Source organism: Salvelinus namaycush, chromosome 11, assembly GCF_016432855.1.
Source record: "Salvelinus namaycush isolate Seneca chromosome 11, SaNama_1.0, whole genome shotgun sequence".
NCBI lineage: Eukaryota > Metazoa > Chordata > Actinopteri > Salmoniformes > Salmonidae > Salvelinus > Salvelinus namaycush.
Window position 1 is genome coordinate 9,997,800 of NC_052317.1, and position 17,896 is coordinate 10,015,695.

The 17,896-nt window shown below is 42.0% G+C and overlaps 1 protein-coding gene across 5 annotated transcripts in view; it reads right to left on the bottom strand.

Moving 5' to 3' along the window:
- Positions 1 to 567: 567 nt before the first annotated feature.
- Positions 568 to 17,896, bottom strand: part of LOC120055788 (CMP-N-acetylneuraminate-beta-1,4-galactoside alpha-2,3-sialyltransferase-like) — an 81,870-nt gene continuing 64,541 nt past the window's right edge. For all 5 annotated transcript variants that reach the window (XM_039003753.1, XM_039003751.1, XM_039003754.1 and 2 more), the window contains 3 exons: positions 14,591 to 14,737; positions 4,671 to 4,817; positions 568 to 3,305 (listed from right to left, as the gene is read on the bottom strand). In XM_039003753.1, coding sequence (XP_038859681.1) covers positions 3,216 to 3,305; positions 4,671 to 4,817; positions 14,591 to 14,737 — 384 coding nt within the window. In that variant the 3' untranslated portion in view covers positions 568 to 3,215. The remainder of the gene's footprint in view (positions 3,306 to 4,670; positions 4,818 to 14,590; positions 14,738 to 17,896) is intronic.

Below are 17,896 nucleotides of genomic sequence, written 5' to 3' on the forward strand. Positions count from 1 at the left end.
CATGGTGGTGGCTGCATCACGTTATGGGTATGCTTGTCATTGGCAAGGACTATGGAGTTTTTGGGGGACAAAAATAAGAGGAATACAGCTATAAGCAAAGGGAAAATTCTAGAGGAAAACTTGGTTCAGTCTGCTTTCCAACAGACACTGGGAGACAAATTCACCTTTTAACAGGACAATCCCTCAAACACAAGGCCAAATCTATACTAGAGTTGCTTACATCATTGAATGCTTCTGTGGCCTAGTTACAGTTTTGACTTAAATCGTCTTGAAAATCTAAGGCAAGACTTTAAAATGGTTGTCTAGCAATGATCAACTATACAGTTGACAGAGATGGAAGAATTTGAAAAAGAATAATGGGCAAATATTGTACTATCCAGATGTACAAAGCTCTTAGAAACTTACCCAAAAAGACAGATGTAGAAGCAACTTTGGTGGCGATTACAAAGTATTGACTCAGGGGTGTGAATACTTATGTAAATTAGATATTTATGTATTTTATTTTAAATAAATGTGATACATAAAAAAAAAAACATTTTCTCACTTTGTCATTATGTGGTATTGTGTGTAGATGGGTGAGAAAATCCATTTTGAATTCAGGCTGTAACAGAATGTGGAATAAGTCAAGGAGAATGAATACTTTCTGAAGGCACTGTATATATAATATAAAAAGAAACAGCAACACTTGTGATTTGAAGTGTAACGACCTTGCCAGTGATTGATTGCTCAGGGCAAGGTGATAACTGATATAGACCTCTACCAATGGGTGATATGGTGAGGTTTCCTGTATGATGTCATTGTTGTCTCCAGTTTTAATAGTTATATTCTGCTTAGTGACCAGGCTGGAAAAACAGGGTTGGGGTCAATTCTGTTTAAATTCCTGTCCAGTCCAGGAAGCACAACATTTTTAAAAATATTAATTAAAAAAGCCTCAGAAAATGACTGACTTTCAAAAAAACAACTCAAATGTCCCCCCAAAAATGGTACAAACAAAACAAAACGTATCATGTCAGAATAAAATTCAACATATAAAGCTGATTATTACATTCGGTACATTTTTAAATATTCAAATCTTAAAATTGACATTCTTAAGTTTTGTTGATGTTGAGGGAAGCAGCGAGGGAGGCAGAAAAGGCAACCATAGCGTGGTCTTATCTGGTCAATACTGAACCACTGCTATCCACGGAGCAACACTTAAATACTGAACTGTAACTAACAAAAGAAAATGGCGTTTTTTGCTGAGAAACTTGGGACCAGTAAGCTTTCACATTGTAATACCAGTCTGGGTTTAATATTGCAAGTCAAAAGGATATTATAATACAACTCCTGTGGATAATTTACTGCAATCTAGAGTCTTGCCAGGGTCAGGCACATCAATTCCGAGCCCCAACCGATATTTGACATGAGGACAGATTTTTCTCCACAACCCGAACCAACCACATAGAATTGTTCAGAGAGCCGATCCGTGACCCGCCCAAAAAAGTATATATTTCAATTGTTTTTATGACTCCAGAGTAGGAGGGTAATAGGTGTTCCCCTTCCCTCTATTAATTTGTCTGCATGTCTATTCAAGATATGGATAAAAGAATGCCATGAATTAAGAACAATAAGCCTCTCTTATAATTCACAATGCAGCACATTGACAACTCAAATCGCTTTTAAAAAGAGCCTTCCAATTAGCCTTCTTAACTAATGAAAGCCTATAGCCGACATAAAACAATACCTTTACATTCAATATTGTTTTGAATTGAAACAAACAATTCCCAGAATCGAATAGGCTATAAGGCTGCAAAAATTGGCTACTCAAACTTTTACCAGCCACACAGGCTGGTAAACTTTATATAGCCTGTGCAAGGTTAATTCATGTAATAATGAACTGATAATAAACAGAATTATCGTAAACAAACACCTGCTTGCCCTTTAACTGTGTATCCATCTACCGGGTTGTGGCCTCTAAAATGGGGATTTCACTGTTTCCACGATGGTGTATATTCAACCATCATAACAGGGGAAATAAAAATAAAGGTTAAGTTAACAATTTTCGCATGTGCTACGAGTCAGGGAAAATAAACTTGGCAACATATAGTTTCATGGCGGAAGGGAACATAAGCTCTGCATGTGGACAAATTAGGAATGTTTCTCAGCACCACACAAATAATGGAGAGTTCCCATCTCCACTCTCTCGCTGCGTGGCTGGTAACCTAGGCCTAGGCTCTCTGCCTCACCGCTCACATAATGATATTCACAACACAATTCAACAAGCTCCTGTGTTTGTAAAAAAAAGAGGTATCTGCATTTAGAACGTTTTCGACCGGAAATATAATTGTTCTGATTTTGTGAAGAGCCATATTAGAAATACTAGGATTTGAGGGACATCCACTCAACAACTTATGACACCACAGTGAGTCATTGAGGAAGCACGTTAAGGCGAACTGTTAGAAGGAAAAGATAGTTAGTGCTCTATCAGCCTTAAATTATAAATACATTTAACCAAAATAAAATAATCCAATTTAAACTTCCTGTTAAAATCTGAAATGCTAATCTTAAAACGCACGGGGGCCTCAAAAACACCTGCCGATATGGAAGTGAGAAGGGGGAGATAGAGGTTTGAAAAAGGTTTCTCCCCACCAGGCCTGGATGGAGGCTCGCCGGTAAAGACAGTACTGAGAGAACTGGGGATGGGGTGGAGGTCGCTGGAGCTTGTTAAAAAGCATAGTAAAATTTTTTGACATTTACACTGTTAAAGTAAATACATTCAGGCAGTAGAGGGAGAGGTATTCTCCTCCCCCCTTTGTAACGAGGTACATTTGGCACTGCTGTAACTATCTGTCCCTCTGTCTCTCTCCTGCAGTCTGTCAGTCTCTACATCTGTCTGTCAGACCTTCCGTCCTCCTCTTCCATACCACTCATGTGTTCGATGCTCTCTGGTTTCAAAACGGTAAACGCGGTTGTCCGATTGTCCGCTCACTGGCGTTCGATCCATGCCCGTCCCTCCTGGCTGTGTCAGACAGGAGCCTCTGGGTCAGAAGGCACATATGTGCGCCTTTCCATCGAGTCATCCGCTTAAATCTCCTCTACATAAAAACTCAGGCAGTGTGCAGACCACCAGGGTCTGGGTTCTAAGGGTCCTCTCCCCCCCACCACCCAGGTTCATTCCCAGCATCCTCTGTTCTGTAGTTCTTTTGGGAAAAGGCAAACCTCTTGGATGGTCAGACTCAGATCCCATTAGTCAGGTCCGTGATGATGTTGGCCTTCACCAGCTTGCGGAGGAACTCCTTCTCCTTGGATATGTTGTGTGTCCAGGACTGCGGAGGTGCAAGGGAACACAATCAGAAACAAGAAGCATGTCAGGTTCAAAGACCCTGTTCTCATCAGCCTAAACTTGAAGGACGTTCCTTGCATTCTATTCTGTTTGCATCATCTCTCTCTGCATCAAAACATTTCACTTGACCTGGTTAAGAGCCTTGCCATAGGCACTTCAGTAAAAGCATGCATTGTTTTTCTGATAAATGTGTGATAGATTATAGTGTGTACACGTTTGTTTGTGTGTGTATGGAGCCACACTGTGTTTCCCTCCCCATTGTGATCCAGGGCGTCAGTCCGGTCGGCAGAGTGTGTAACCAGAGCAGGTGGTGGGCTCTGGGGCCTGAGAGTGCGAGGACCGGGCTGAACCGGGCCCCACAGCTGCCCCAGGGAACCCACCTGGGTCCAAGCTGTGGGACCGAGCCGCTCGAGGGCCCCTGGCCTGTCTGGGTCGGCCCGGCCCGGACACTGACGGATCTCACTCACACGGAACCAGGGCTAGGGTTTCAATGCTCTACAGGGAGCATGGCCGGGAAACCCATGTGAGCGGTAACACCGGTGTGTCTCTTCAGGCCTTGCTATCTGATTCAGGCTGAAAGTCCAGGGATGAGGAGCTAGTTCAGAAAGTAGATGATATGGAAGCAACCTCCCTCTTGCTTTAACATCTTTGCATCCACATAACACACACATACAAATGGTGTGTACAGCCATGCTGTACAGTGTGGTATTCTACATTCACTCCTGTACGACCCCTTTACACTAAGCTAGAGAAAGTTGAAAAACACCTTGATCCATCTCGCATCTACGGTGGGTAACGCTGGCTGGAGGAAGGGACTAGTTCACGTCAGACAGTGAGTAAGGATACTACTGCATCTCATCACCCCCTCAGAGGTGACCTCAGCACATTACCACCAGCGGAAGGACATGAGGGAGCGGTAGTCTTTGTGTTCCAATGACGATAGACCTACTAGATGATGTTTCCATTGATTGCATTGCTCAACATGGCAAATGTCAGGAGTTCACCGGGAGTTTAGACAAAGGTTATCATTCTGAGCTCATAGTTCCTACGTCAGCTCCCCTCTGTGACATCTGTAAAAACAGAACACTGATGCAGTCTGGAGTGGAGGATTAAAACGCCCCGTCTTGGGGTAATTTATTTGGTCATAGTTCAAAGGGAGGGGGGGGGGATACGAGAGCCAATCAAAAGACACAGATAATGTAATAACACTCTCGTCAGTCAACAGGTCTAGCGGGGAGCCAATGTAGTCTCCGCTCTCTCATCTGCACTCTCCTGAAAACACAGGATCGGGGAAAGCAATACGGTGGATTTGTGCACTGACAATGCGTTTTCAAACAAAAACACGCACCTCTTTGATGGCGGACATCTTGACCGTTTCGTAGTAGTGCAAGGGTGCGTGAGGCATGTTCATGTCATAACCGAAGCCAGCCACCACCACCTCATCACAGTTATGCAGCGCCATTGTTATGGCGACGGTCCCCAGGGTTGGAATGTTCTGGAGAAGGAAAAGCACAGAGGTGGCCATTAGTGGTGTACGGGTCAGCTGTTTGTTCACCTGCACCCGCCTGCAATCGTTAATAACCCATCTGCAAACGCCTGACTATGTGATGAAGGGAAAATCTGAGGCCCGCACGCGACCCCCAAAAATAGTAAATATAGTCAGACGGCGGAATGATTTTATGACAAGGGATGCAGGATTTTCTTTGCCTAATTTACATATGTTTCTGCTTAGAATGTCTGTCATTTGTTAGTCAACTTGTTTATAATTAAATACATGCAGCTTCTCTTCTGTCAGTATACATTAACCTAGAAGACTAAATAAACCCTTGCTCACCAGAATGTCATAAATTATAGAATGAATCAAGTTGACATCGGTAAAGTAATGTCATCCCTGCTTCTTTCGCGGAGCAAAGACATTTAGGGACCGGGGAAAAATAAAAGAAAAATGGGAAACATTTTCAGTGCCAAATTTCCAATTGACATCAGTTTGACCGGTTGTAAGGAAATACAAAAGCTGTGAAAACAACCCAACATGTTTCTGATAGGATTTCAGTTCGGCTTGGTTGCATATTTATTGTTTTTGTATTTATTATGGATCCCCATAAGCTGCTGCCAAGGCAGCAAGTACTCTTCCTGGGGTCCGGAAAAATTAAGGCAGTTATACAATTTTAAAAACATTACAATACATTAATTACAGAATTCACAACACACTGACTGCCCTCAGGCCCGTACTCCACTACCACATATCTACAACACAAAAGCCATGTGTACATGTGTTTAGTGCCTATGTTTGTGTTGCTTCACAGTCCCCGCTGTTTCATAAGGTGTATTTTTATCTATAAAAAAAAAAAAATCTGATTCTACTGCTTGCATCAGTTACCTGATTATGTGGAATAGAGTTCCATGTAGTCATGGGTCTATGTAGTACTGTGCGCCTCCCATAGTCTGTTCTGGACTTGGGGACTGTGAAGAGACCTCCGGTGGCATGTCTTGTGGGGTATGCATGGGTGTCTGAGCTGTGTGCTAGTCGTTTAAAAACAGACAGCTCTGTGCTTTCAACATGTTAATAGCACTCACAGTAGTGATGAAGTCAATCTCTCCTCTACTTTGAGCCAGGAGAGATTGACATGAATATTATTAACGGTTTGCTCTCTGTGTAATTCCAAGGGACAGCTGTGCTGCCCTGATCTGAGCCAATTGTATTTTTTTCTGAGCCAATTGTAATCTTTGCAGCCCCAGACCACACGACTGAACAGTAGTCCAGGTGCGACAAAACTAGAGCCTGTAGGACCTGCCATGTTGATAGTGCTGTTAACTTCTTATGGCTGCAGGGGCAGTATTGAGTAGCTTGGATGAAAGGTGCACAGAGGTGCCCAGAGTAAACGGCCTGCTCCTCAGTCATAGTTGCTAATATATGCATATTATTATTAGTATTGGATAGAAAACACTCTGAAGTTTCTAAAACTGTTTGAATTATGTCTGTGAGTATAACAGAACTCATATGGCAGGCAAAAACCGGAGAAGTTCCACTTCCTGTTTGGATTTTTTCTGAGGCTGCTAGATTTTCATTCAAGCTCCCAATGAAATTACAGCGAGATATGGATGAGTTTTCACTTCCTACGGCTTCCACTAGATGTCAACAGTCAATAGAACGTTGTCTGATGACTAATGTGAAGGGGGGCCGAGGGAGACAGGAATGAGTAATCACTGCCATGAGGTGACCACGCATTGAACATGCGCGTTCACGTGATAGGCAGCTCCGTTCCATCGCTCAACTGAAGTCAATGTAATTCTCCGGTTGGAACGTTATTCAAGATGTATGTTAACAACATTCTTAAGATTGATTCAATACATCGTTTGACATGTTTCTACTGACTGTTGCGGAACTTTTGGACATTGACACGTTATAGTGGACGCGCTTTGTGACTTTGGAATTGTTTACCAAACGCGCTAACCAAAGTAGCTAATTGGACATAAATAACGGACATTATCGAACAAACCATGCATTTATTGTGGACCTGGGATTCCTAGGACTGCATTCTGATGAAGTTCAAAGGTAAGGAAACGTTTATCATATATTTTCTGGTTTCTGTTGACTCCAACATGGCGGCTAATTTGGCTATTGTTCTGAGCGCCGTCTCAGATTATTGCATGATTTGCTTTTTCCGTAATAAAAAAAAAAAATCTGACACAGCGGTTGCATTAAGGAGAGGTATATCTATAATTCCATGTGTATAACTTGTATTATCATCTACATTTATGATGAGTATTTCTGTTGAAACGATGCGGCTATGCAAAATCACTTGATGTTTTTAGAACTAGTGAATGTAACGCGCCAATGTAAACTCAGATTTTTTTATATAAATATGAACTTTATCAAACAAAACATGCATGTATTGTGTAACATGAAGTCCTATGAGTGTCATCTGATGAAGATCATCAAAGGTAAGTGATTAATATTATCTCTATTTCTGCTTTTTGTGACTGCTATATTTCGCTGGGAAAATGGCTGTGCTTATTGTGGTTTGGTGGTGACCTAACATAATCGTTTGTAGTGCTTTCGCTGAAAAGCATATTTGAAATCGGACACTTTGGTGGGATTAACAACAAGATTACCTTTAAAATGATATAAGACACATGTATGTTTGAGGAATTTTAATTATGAGATTTCTGTTGTTTGAATTTGGCGCCCTGCACTTTCATTGGCTGTTGTCATATCGATCCCGTTAGCGGGATGCAGCCATAAGAAGTTAAGAAGTTAAGAAGGTAGAGAAGCACTTTATTATGGACAGACCTCTCCCCATCTTAGCTACTGTTGTATGTTTAGACCATGACAGTTTACAATCCAGGGTTACTCCAAGCAGTTTAGTCACCTCAACTTGCTCAATTTCCACATTATTTATGACAAGATTTAGTTGAGGTTTAGGGTTTAGGGTTTAGTGAATCATTTGTCCCAAATACAATGCTTTTAGTTTTTGAAATATTTAGGACTAACTTATTCCTTGCCACCCATTCTGAAATTAACTGCAGCTCTTTGTTAAGCGTTGCAGTCATTTCAGTTGCTGTAGTAGCTGACGTGTAGTGTTGAGTCATCCACAGACATAGACACAATGGCTTTACTCAAATGTCGTTAGTAAAGATTGAAAAAAGTAAGAAGCCTAGACAGCTGCCCTGGGGACTTCCTGATTCTACCTGGATTATGTTGTAGAGGCTTCCATTAAAGAACACCCTCTGTGTTCTGTTAGACAGGTAACTCTTTATCCACAATATAACACTGAAGTCTAACAGCCCCCACAATCTTTTTATTATCAATTTCTCTCAGCGAATCATCAGTCATTTGTGTGAGTGCTGTGCTTGTTGAATGTCCTTCCCCTATAAGCGTGCTGAAAGTCTGTTAAAATAGCATTGTCTGTAAAATAGCATTGTATCTGGTCAAACACAATTTTTTACAAAATTTTACCAAGGGTTGGTAACAGGCTGATAGGTCGGCTATTTGAGCCAGTAAAGGGGGTTTACTATTCTTAAGTAGCAGAATTACTTTTTCTTCCCTCCAGGCCTGAGGGCACACACTTTCTAGTAGGCTTAAATTGAAGATATGGCAAATAGGAGTGGCAATATTGTCCACTATTATCCTCAGTAATTTTCCATCCAAGTTGTCAGACCCCGGTGGCTTGTCCTTGATGATAGACAATAATATTTTTTTCATCTCTTCCACACTCACTTTACGGAAATCAAAATTACAATTCTTGTCTTTCACAATTTGGTCAGATATACTTGGATGTGTAGTGTCAGCGTTTGCTGCTGGCATGTCATGCCTAAATTTGCTAATCTTGCCAATTAAAAAATAATCAAAGTAGTTGGCAATATCAGTCGGTTTTGTAATGAATGAGCCATCTGATTCAATGAATGATGGAGCTGAGTCTGCCTTTTCCCCAAAATGTAATTGAAGGTGCTCCAAAGCTTTTTACTATCATTCGTTGTCATTTATCTTTGGTTCATAGTATAGTTTCTTATTTTAATTCAGTTGTGTAGCCACATTTATTTGCCATTCCTTTTGCCTCATCCCTCTCAACCATACAACTTTAAATTCCTCATCAATCCACAGGGATTTAACAGTTTTTAGTCATTTTCTGAATGGGTGCATGATTATTAGTAACTGGGATGAGCAACTTCATAAAATGTGTCAAGTGAAACATCTGTTTTCTCCTCATTACACACCACGGATTACACACAAACACATTCTTTACATCAACAACATAGGAATTACTACAAAACTTATTGTATGACCTTTTATACCACTATATTAGGCCCAGCCTTTGGAACTTTGGTTTTCCTAGATATGGCTACTATATTGTGATCACTATATCCGATGGATTTGCAGCATTAGTAAAGATGTGATCAATACATGTTGATGATTTCACTCCTGTGCTGTTTAACTATCCTGGTAGGTTGACTGATAACCTGAACCACTGGTTACAGTTTGAAGCTTTTTCTTGAGTGGGCAGCTTGATGAAAGCCAGCGGTTTTAATACTATCAGCTTTTATGATGCTGATAAAGATAGAGGACCGTCTGTAGATGCTGAAAATGCTCAAGAAATCATATTTCTCCACTCCTGTTCACGAGTCAAAATGTACAGTTGGTGTATCATTTTACTGCAAGAAATGTTTAATTCTGCAGGAGTTAATATTAAGACTAATGTGAAAGGTTATAGATCTACAGTCAGTGTCCATATAACCCATCTGAACAGTAGGTTACAGTTCAAATAGGCCTATGGCACTTCTTGTGACTGTCTAATTTGTATAGCGCCTCACAATCATCACACATAACATTGCCGGCACTGCTATCATCCTCTTTTTACCACTTCACCAAATCTTTCCCAAACATTACTTTTCTGGTCCTCCCTTTCTATTTACAAATCTCCATTTCTTATTTAACTTCTCTAGGATAGGGGGCAGCATTCGGAATTTTGGATGAAAAGCGTGCCCAAATGAAACTGCCTGCTACTCAGGCCCAGAAGCTAAGATATGCATATAATTAGTAGATTTGGATAGAAAACACTCTGAAGTTTCTAAAACTGTTTGAATCATGTCTGTGAGTATAACAGAACTTATTTGGCAGGCAAAACCCTGTGGACAAACCATTCAGAACTTGTTTTTTTCCAATGGGTTTTCATTGGGAATCCAGATTTCTAATCGACTTTCTTGCAGTTCCTATCGCTTCCACTGGATGTCAACAGTCTTTAGAATTTGGTTGAGGGTTTTCCTTTGAGAAATGAAGAAGTAGCACTGTTCAGAACGAGGCTAGAGGGAAGTGTACTCTTTGTTAGAGGCGCGTTACACAGAAGCTCGCTAAACATTGTTTTCCTCCGGTATTGAACACAGTATATCCCGTCTTAAATTTTAGAGATTATTTACGTTAAAAAATACCTAAAGTTGTATTAGGTAGTTTGAAATGTTTGGACAAAGCTTACAGGTAACTTTTGTAGTCATGTTGTGCGAGTTGCAACTGGTGTTTTTCTGGATCAAACGCGCCAAATAAATGGACATTTTGGATATATATCGACGGAATTAATCGAACAAAAGGACCATTTGTGATGTTTATGGGACATATTGGGGTGCCAACAGAAAAAGCTTGTCAAAGGTAAAGCATGAATTATATCTTTATTTCTGCATTTTGTGTCGCGCCTGGAGGGTTGAAATATGATGGTCTGTGTTTGTTTGCTGGGGTGCTGTTCTCAGATAATAGCATCGTTTGCTTTCGCCGTAAAGCCTTTTTGAAATCTGACATGTTGGCTGGATTCACAACAAGTGTAGCTTTAATTTGGTGTTTTGCATGTGTGATTTCATGAAAGTTACATTTTTATAGTAATTTATTTGAATTTGGCGCTCTGCATTTTCCCGCTAGCGTCCCACATATCCCAGAGAGGTTAAGCTTTAGGGCCTAACTTTACGCGAGCCAAATAACCTACACGCCAATCACCAAGCGCTTTTGGGAACAGGCAGAAAAGTTAGCATCGATCCACTAAGGTAAAAAGGACAATGCCTGAGTTTAATTAAGCACTAATGACCGATAGCCTAAAAAGAAAAACCTCAATGTAGCCTATAGATATAAATTGCACAATAATTTATATATACAGTTGAAGTCGGAAGTTTACATACACCTTAGCCAAATACATTTAAACTCCGTTTTTCACAATTCCTGACATTTAATCCTAGTAAAAACGCCCTGTCTTAGGTCAGTTAGGATCACCACTGATTTTAAGAATGTGAAATGTCAGAATAATAGTAGAGAGAATGATTTATTTCAGATTTTATTTCTTTCATCACATTCCCAGTGGGTCAGAAGTTTACATATACTCAATTAGTATTTGGTAGCATTGCATTTAAATTGTTTAACTTGGGTCAAACATTTCGGGTAGCTTTCCACAAGCTTCCCACAATAAATTGGGTGAATTTTGGCCCATTCCTCCTGACAGCTGGTGTAACTGAGCCAGGTTTGTAGGCCTCCTTGCTTGCACACGCTTTTTCAATTCTGCCCACACATTTTCTATAGGATTGAGGTCAGGGCTTTGTGATGGCCACTCCAATACCTTGACTTTGTTGTCCTTAAGCCATTTTGCCACAACTTTGGAAGTATGCTTGGGGTCATTATCCATTTGCAAGACCCATTTTTGACCAAGCTTTAACTTCCTGACTGATGTCTTGAGATGTTGCTTCAATATATCCACATAGTTTTCCTCCCTCATGATGCCATCAATTTTGTGAAGTGCACCAGTCCCTCCTGCAGCAAAGCACAAAACAACATGATACTGCTCCCCCGTTCTTCACGGTTGGGATGGTGACCTTCAGCTTGCAAGCCTCCCCCTTTTTCCTCCAAACATAACGATGGTCATTATGGCCAAACAGTTATATTTTTGTTTCATGAGATCAGAGGACATTTCTCCAAAAAGTACGATCTTTGTCCCCATGTGCAGTTGAAAACCTTAGTCTGTCGGTTTTGGAGCAGTGGCTTCTTCCTCGCTGAGCGGCCTTTCAGGTTATGTCGATATAGGACTCGTTTTACTGTGGATATAGATACTTTGTACCTGTTTCCTCCAGCATCTTCACAAGGTCCTTTGCTGTTGTTCTGGGATTGATTTGCACTTTTCGCAACAAAGTACGTCCCTTTCTAGGAGACAGAACGCGTCTCCTTCCTGAGCGGTATGACGGCTGCGTGGTCCCATGGTGTTTATACTTGCGTACTATTGTTTGTACAGAAGAACATGGTACCTTCAGGCGTTTAGAAATTGCCCCCAAGGATGAACCAGACTTGTGGAGGTCTACAATTTTTTTTCTGAGGTTCTTCTTTTGATTTTCCCATGATATCAAGCAAAGAGGCATTGAGTTTGAAGGTAGGCCTTGAAATACATTCCCAGGTACACCTCCAATTGACTCAAATGATGTCAATTAGCCTGTCAGAAACTTCTAAAGCCATGACATCATTTTCTGGAATTTTCCAAGCTGTTTAAAGGCACAGTCAACTTAGTGTATGTAAACTTCTAACCCACTGGAATTGTGATACAGTGAATTATAAGTGAAATAATCTGTCTGTAAACAATTGTTGGAAAAATTACTTGTGTCATGCACAAGGTAGATGTCCTAACCGACTTGCCAAAACTATAGTTTGTTAACAAGAAATTTGTGGAGTGGTTGAAAAACAAGTTTTAATGACTTCAACCTATGTGTATGTAAACTTCCGACTTTAACTGTATTTGTATATAAAAAAAAATTATGTAGTTTTTTCTTTATTCAACCCGGCCGCCACCCACACGGCCTTTATCCACACAATATTTCATGACCCTAATCCCACCTGCCCAGCAGATATAACCGTGGGGACTGCGGGTTATGAGTCGACCCGAGCCTCACTAGTGGCCATGTCACTTTTTTATAGTGTGTCGTATCTTATGTTGGGGTGCAATGTAGGAAAAAAGCGTTATTAGAAGGTGAGATGAGAGTTTTTCATCAATGACCCAACACCCTTTCCACTAAGAGCAGTAGGTAGTACAAGCAAGCATTGGGAAATCAAATCAAAACTGAAAATGCCTATATGAACCGTTGTATTCTCCATCTTCCTTTAAATCTGCTATCTTGCTCCTAGTCTGTGACTGGTCTGGCACCACCCTCCTTTCCCACTCCCCGTTGCTCATGGCTTTGTTCTGGGCCAGAGTTGTTAACTTGTCCTGATCTGAACGTGATCAACAATTTGCTTAAAGTGCCGCCCCCCCCAATGTCACAGTAGTTTGAGAGGGCAGACCTTCACTTCCTCAAAGCCTAGGGGGTACATGGGGAGGACGATTGGAGGGGATGAGGCCCCCTCTAAATCATCAGCTTGATTTGGAGCCCTAGGGCAGGTGTAGCTTAGGGTCCCCCCCCTGCTGTGTGAGCCCGCAAACACACACAAGTACTAATCAGGCGCAAGAAAGGTGGGCATTTTAGGGGAATGATGTGTCAGGCTGCACCCTGCCTTGATCAGTATTGTTGTTTGGGACAGCCCCATCCCCCCCACCCACACACACTGAGGGGGTACCAGGGCTCCCCACATGTTCTACACATGTTCCTGTAGACCAGGTGTTCAGGGCAGAAGGCTGTACATTTCTTGTACCCCTTCCCAACTCCCTAACCCCTTTTGCAGCACACTTCCCTACCCCCGGCCTAACCCATCTCCCTTGCTCTCCTCTGTGGAACTTTAGCCTTTCAAGCTAGTCTTCCTGTACAGTTCCTATCCTGGAGGGTGACAGCATCTTCCCAGGTCCCAGTAAACCAGGTAAGTGGCCTTGTGAAGACAATCAATTAATTTGATTGATTAGTTACATGCCAAGGAGAGATGAAAACCAGCAAACCTTGTGGCAGTCCAGAATCTACAGCCTCATCTGATGCCCCCCTCAAAACCAAAATGAGAACAAAATTAATCTATGTGGAGGAGATAAGGAGGTAATACGCCTAACGCTTCATTTTCCCTCCGTAAACAGTTTCTTTTTAAAAAAAAAGTAAAATCTAGAGCAGGGGTCTGCCACGTGTGGCACTGGAGCCTTGTCGCTCTTAAACGACTCCTTTGTGGCTCCGTGACAATCTATAATTAGTCATTCATACTGCGGGATAATGCTACCGTACCGGTAGAGTTGCAGTCATTAAGCTAACGCTAGTTAGCCTCGCAAAACGGCCACTAACTTCCTTCATACTGCACATCATCTGACTCTGGGTAAATAAAAGAAGGGCTTAAAATGCCAGAATTTCGCTGTATCCCTTTAACGGTTTAATTTCCTGTGATGACATGGCAAGGTGCTGCGTTGCGGTGGTTGTCATAGGAACAGCGAATCTACTGTTTGGGGCCTGAAGTGTGTCAAACACACTTTGGTTATGACCGTGCGCTCGGTCAACGGCTCCCGACTGCCTGTGGAGCCGTTGTACCGTTTCGTCGCATGTGTGAGAGAGTGAAAGCGGGAATGCGGGAATGCGACTGTCAGGTTGTGCCTGTGTTTGTATTCTTGAACTTAAGAAAAAAAGTGAGTAAGAGTCTATGCACTTTGTACTGCATGTGTGAATGCATGTCTGCATATGTGTTTGCATGCAGACTGCAAACCGAGCTGAATCTTATCCACCTGAATCCAGGTGACTGAAGACATGCCATTTTCCGCAAACATAGCACCATACATGTTTTTTTTCAGGACATTCTTCCCAGTTTAACATTTTCATTAAACTGGAGCGGGTTTCTGTTTGAGTGTCACTCACCCCTTTGCCCATGAGGCCGTTATTGAGCGGCAGGCCGATGAACTGGAAGGCAGCCTCCTGGATGAAGTAGGGGTTGAGGATGCGCATCTCTGTGGGCTCCCTGGGGACGTAGTGTGCCACAGACTTCCAGAAGCCCTCTGTACCCCGCTGAGAGGTGAAGAGAGATGGTGAGTTTCAGGAAAGGCATTGAAAGTTAAAAAAAAACATCCAATTTGTAATTTGGGGGGGGGGGTGAAAGGAGCACTTCTTAGTATGAGGTAGCCAGAGTTTCAAACACAAAGAGATTATCTTTTATAACATTGACATAGAACACAAAAGGTCACATCACCCAGAGGCCCACCTACAAACTCACTCCCTACACGGACTGAGAAAATGGCTCTGTGCCTCGGGGGTAACATGGAGGATGGCCAATCGACCATAATTACGACCACAGCAGCGCCCCCTCATCAGCTAGGAAGTGTTACAGGAAGTGAGCCAAATCACACCCTGACCTCAGCAGGGGTTCCGGGAGCACTCACACCCCTCTGGTACCTCCTACTCCAATCACCAGAGACCAGACCCGACTGGCCACACCGGAGGTAGAATACTCCCAAATCTAAGGACACGTACTGGGCCTGTTGTCTGACTTCATATGCTCCGGAATACCAAAAAGAGACTTTTGCGCATACTTCACTCAAGACAATGAAAGTTGGAGTTACACATGTGAATGTAAAGTCAGAATATAAAGATAAAAATCTGAAGTAATTTTTTGCAAATATCTGCCAAATCCACAAAAATATTTAATAACGTTAGCTAAGTAGCTACGGCTAGCTCTTGTCCTCTGAAAACATCCCTCAGGCATCATGCCTTTACTGTGATGCGCCACACACACACACACTAACAGTAGCATTCTGCCACAAACAGCACTGGTTGACTGACTAGCCTGCCTGCTTGCCTGACTGACTACCTTGCACACAATTCAAAGGGGTCGGCAGATGTAAATGGGAAACCTGTTCAAATATTCAGACGCCCGCCCTGCCGCCTTGATATTAGGGGGGGAATAATCTAACCGCATGTTTTTAACCAGGGGCCTCCGAGCCCTCCGCAAGCCGTGGCAGGAAAACCTCATCTCTACTGTCAACACGCTGCTTGTGTTAGGGGATCTGTTTGGCAGAGCTGTAGCAGCAGTAAGTCATTTGTTTTACTGTGGAGAGCATGGTGCCGACTCAAATAGACGGTACACACACACACTGAGACAAGAGTGTCATGTCTGAGTCAGACAAACAAGTATTAAGAGAGAGTGCTGGAGAAGAGTACATCCAAATAGCAGGTAACAGCAGTGCTTTTCAATAAACACTGATCAGTTCCAATAAAGCTACCTATAGCATCAAATGAGAGATATAGCCTATTTCTACATTTCTGTATGTAATGAAGTTCTATCACTCAGAACCCAAAGAACTGTCTCTGAATGGGCCCCTGGGGGACAGGAAGTGATTTCCCCTGAGCTGTGACATGGGCCGGTGAGTCAGGAGATGGGCCGTTTGAACAGATAAAACAGGAAGCTGCAGAATGATCCCGTCCTACTCACTCACACGCCATGCTAAACCTGAGTCAACCATACATACGCGCATATGGAGGTGCGAGCACGAACACACACACACACACACACACTATAGGGTGAGCAGACGTGTATGGCTTTTGTAGGGCGGTGGCTGTGTTGGGTTGTGTTATAGCCTTAAGGAACTGGCTGTTCCCCCTTCTCTCGTGACAGGTTTATGGTTAAATTGGTCTGGATTATTAGATTAAGTAACTGTCAAGTGAAAGTTCATATTCTGTTAACTCATACCCAAATAAATGTTGTTGACTCACCCTATAGTCATATTTTCTGTCAAAGCATAAACGTGTATCTCAAACAGGCGGTTTAAAAAATGATGTCATACTCCTGTGGAGGATGAACTGGCCAATCCACGGTCTAGAGGAGGATGGGCTGGCCAATCAGCAGTCTACTTGCCTGAATATTTTTAATGGCTGGTATACGCCCACACCATTCCAACACAGAAAAGCAGCTTTTTAACATAATTATGTTAAGTGCTCCCGAGTGCCGCAGCGGTCTAAGGCACTGCATCTCAGTGCTAGAGGCGTCACTACAGACCCTGGTTTGATTCCAGGCTGTATCACAACCGGCCATGATTGGGAGTCCCATAGGGCGGCGCACAATTGGACCAGTGTCGTCCAGGTTAGGGTTTGGCAGGGGTAAGCCATCATTGTAAATAAGAATTTGATCTTAACTGACTTGCCTAGTTAAATAAAAAATGAAATACAAATGTGAAAAACTTACAAGGAAAACTATCACTAACTAATTATACAGTGCCTTCAGAAATTATTCACACACCTAGACTTTTTCGTTGTGTTACAGCCTTCATTTTAAATTGAATAAATCAAGATTTTGTGTCACACACACACACACACTCTCAAAGTGGAAGTAAGGTTTTTACAAATAATTTAAATGAAAAGCTGAAATGTCTTGAGTCAATAAGTATTTAACCCCTATTATGGCAAGCATAAATATGTTCAGGAGTAAAAAATTTGCTTAACAAGTCACATAATAAGTTGCATGGACTGTGCAATAGTATTTAACATGAGTTTTGAATGACTACCTCATCTCTGTGCCTCACACATACAATTATCTGTAAGGTTCGTCGAGCAGTGAATTTCAAACACATATTCAACCACAAAGACCAGGGATGTTTTCCAATGCCTCGCAAAGGGCACCTATTGGTAGATGGGTCAAATAAATAAAAAAAGCAGACATTGGATATCCCTTTGAGCATGGTGAAGTTTTTCATTACACTTTGGATGGAGTATCAGCTCACCCAGTCACTACAAAGATACAGGTGTCCTTCCTAACTCAGTTGCCGGAGAGGAAGGAAACCGCTCAGGGATTTCAACATGAGGCCAATGGTGACTTTAAAACAATTACAGAGTTTAATGGCTGTGATAAGAGAAAACTGAGGATGGATCAACAACATTGTAGTTACTCCACAACACTAACCTTATCGACAGAAAGAAAAGGAAGCCTGTACAGAATAAAAAATATTACAAAAAATGCATCCTGTTTGCAACAAGGCACTAAAGTAATACTGCAAAAAATGTGGCAAGGCAATTCACTTTTTGTCCTGAATACAAAATGTTATGTTTGGAGCAAATCCAATACAACACATTAGGGAGTACCACTCTCCATATTTTCAAGCATAGTGGTGGCTGCATCATGTTATGGGTATGCTTGTAATTGGTAAGGACTGGGGAGTTTTTCCAGGATAAAAAAAT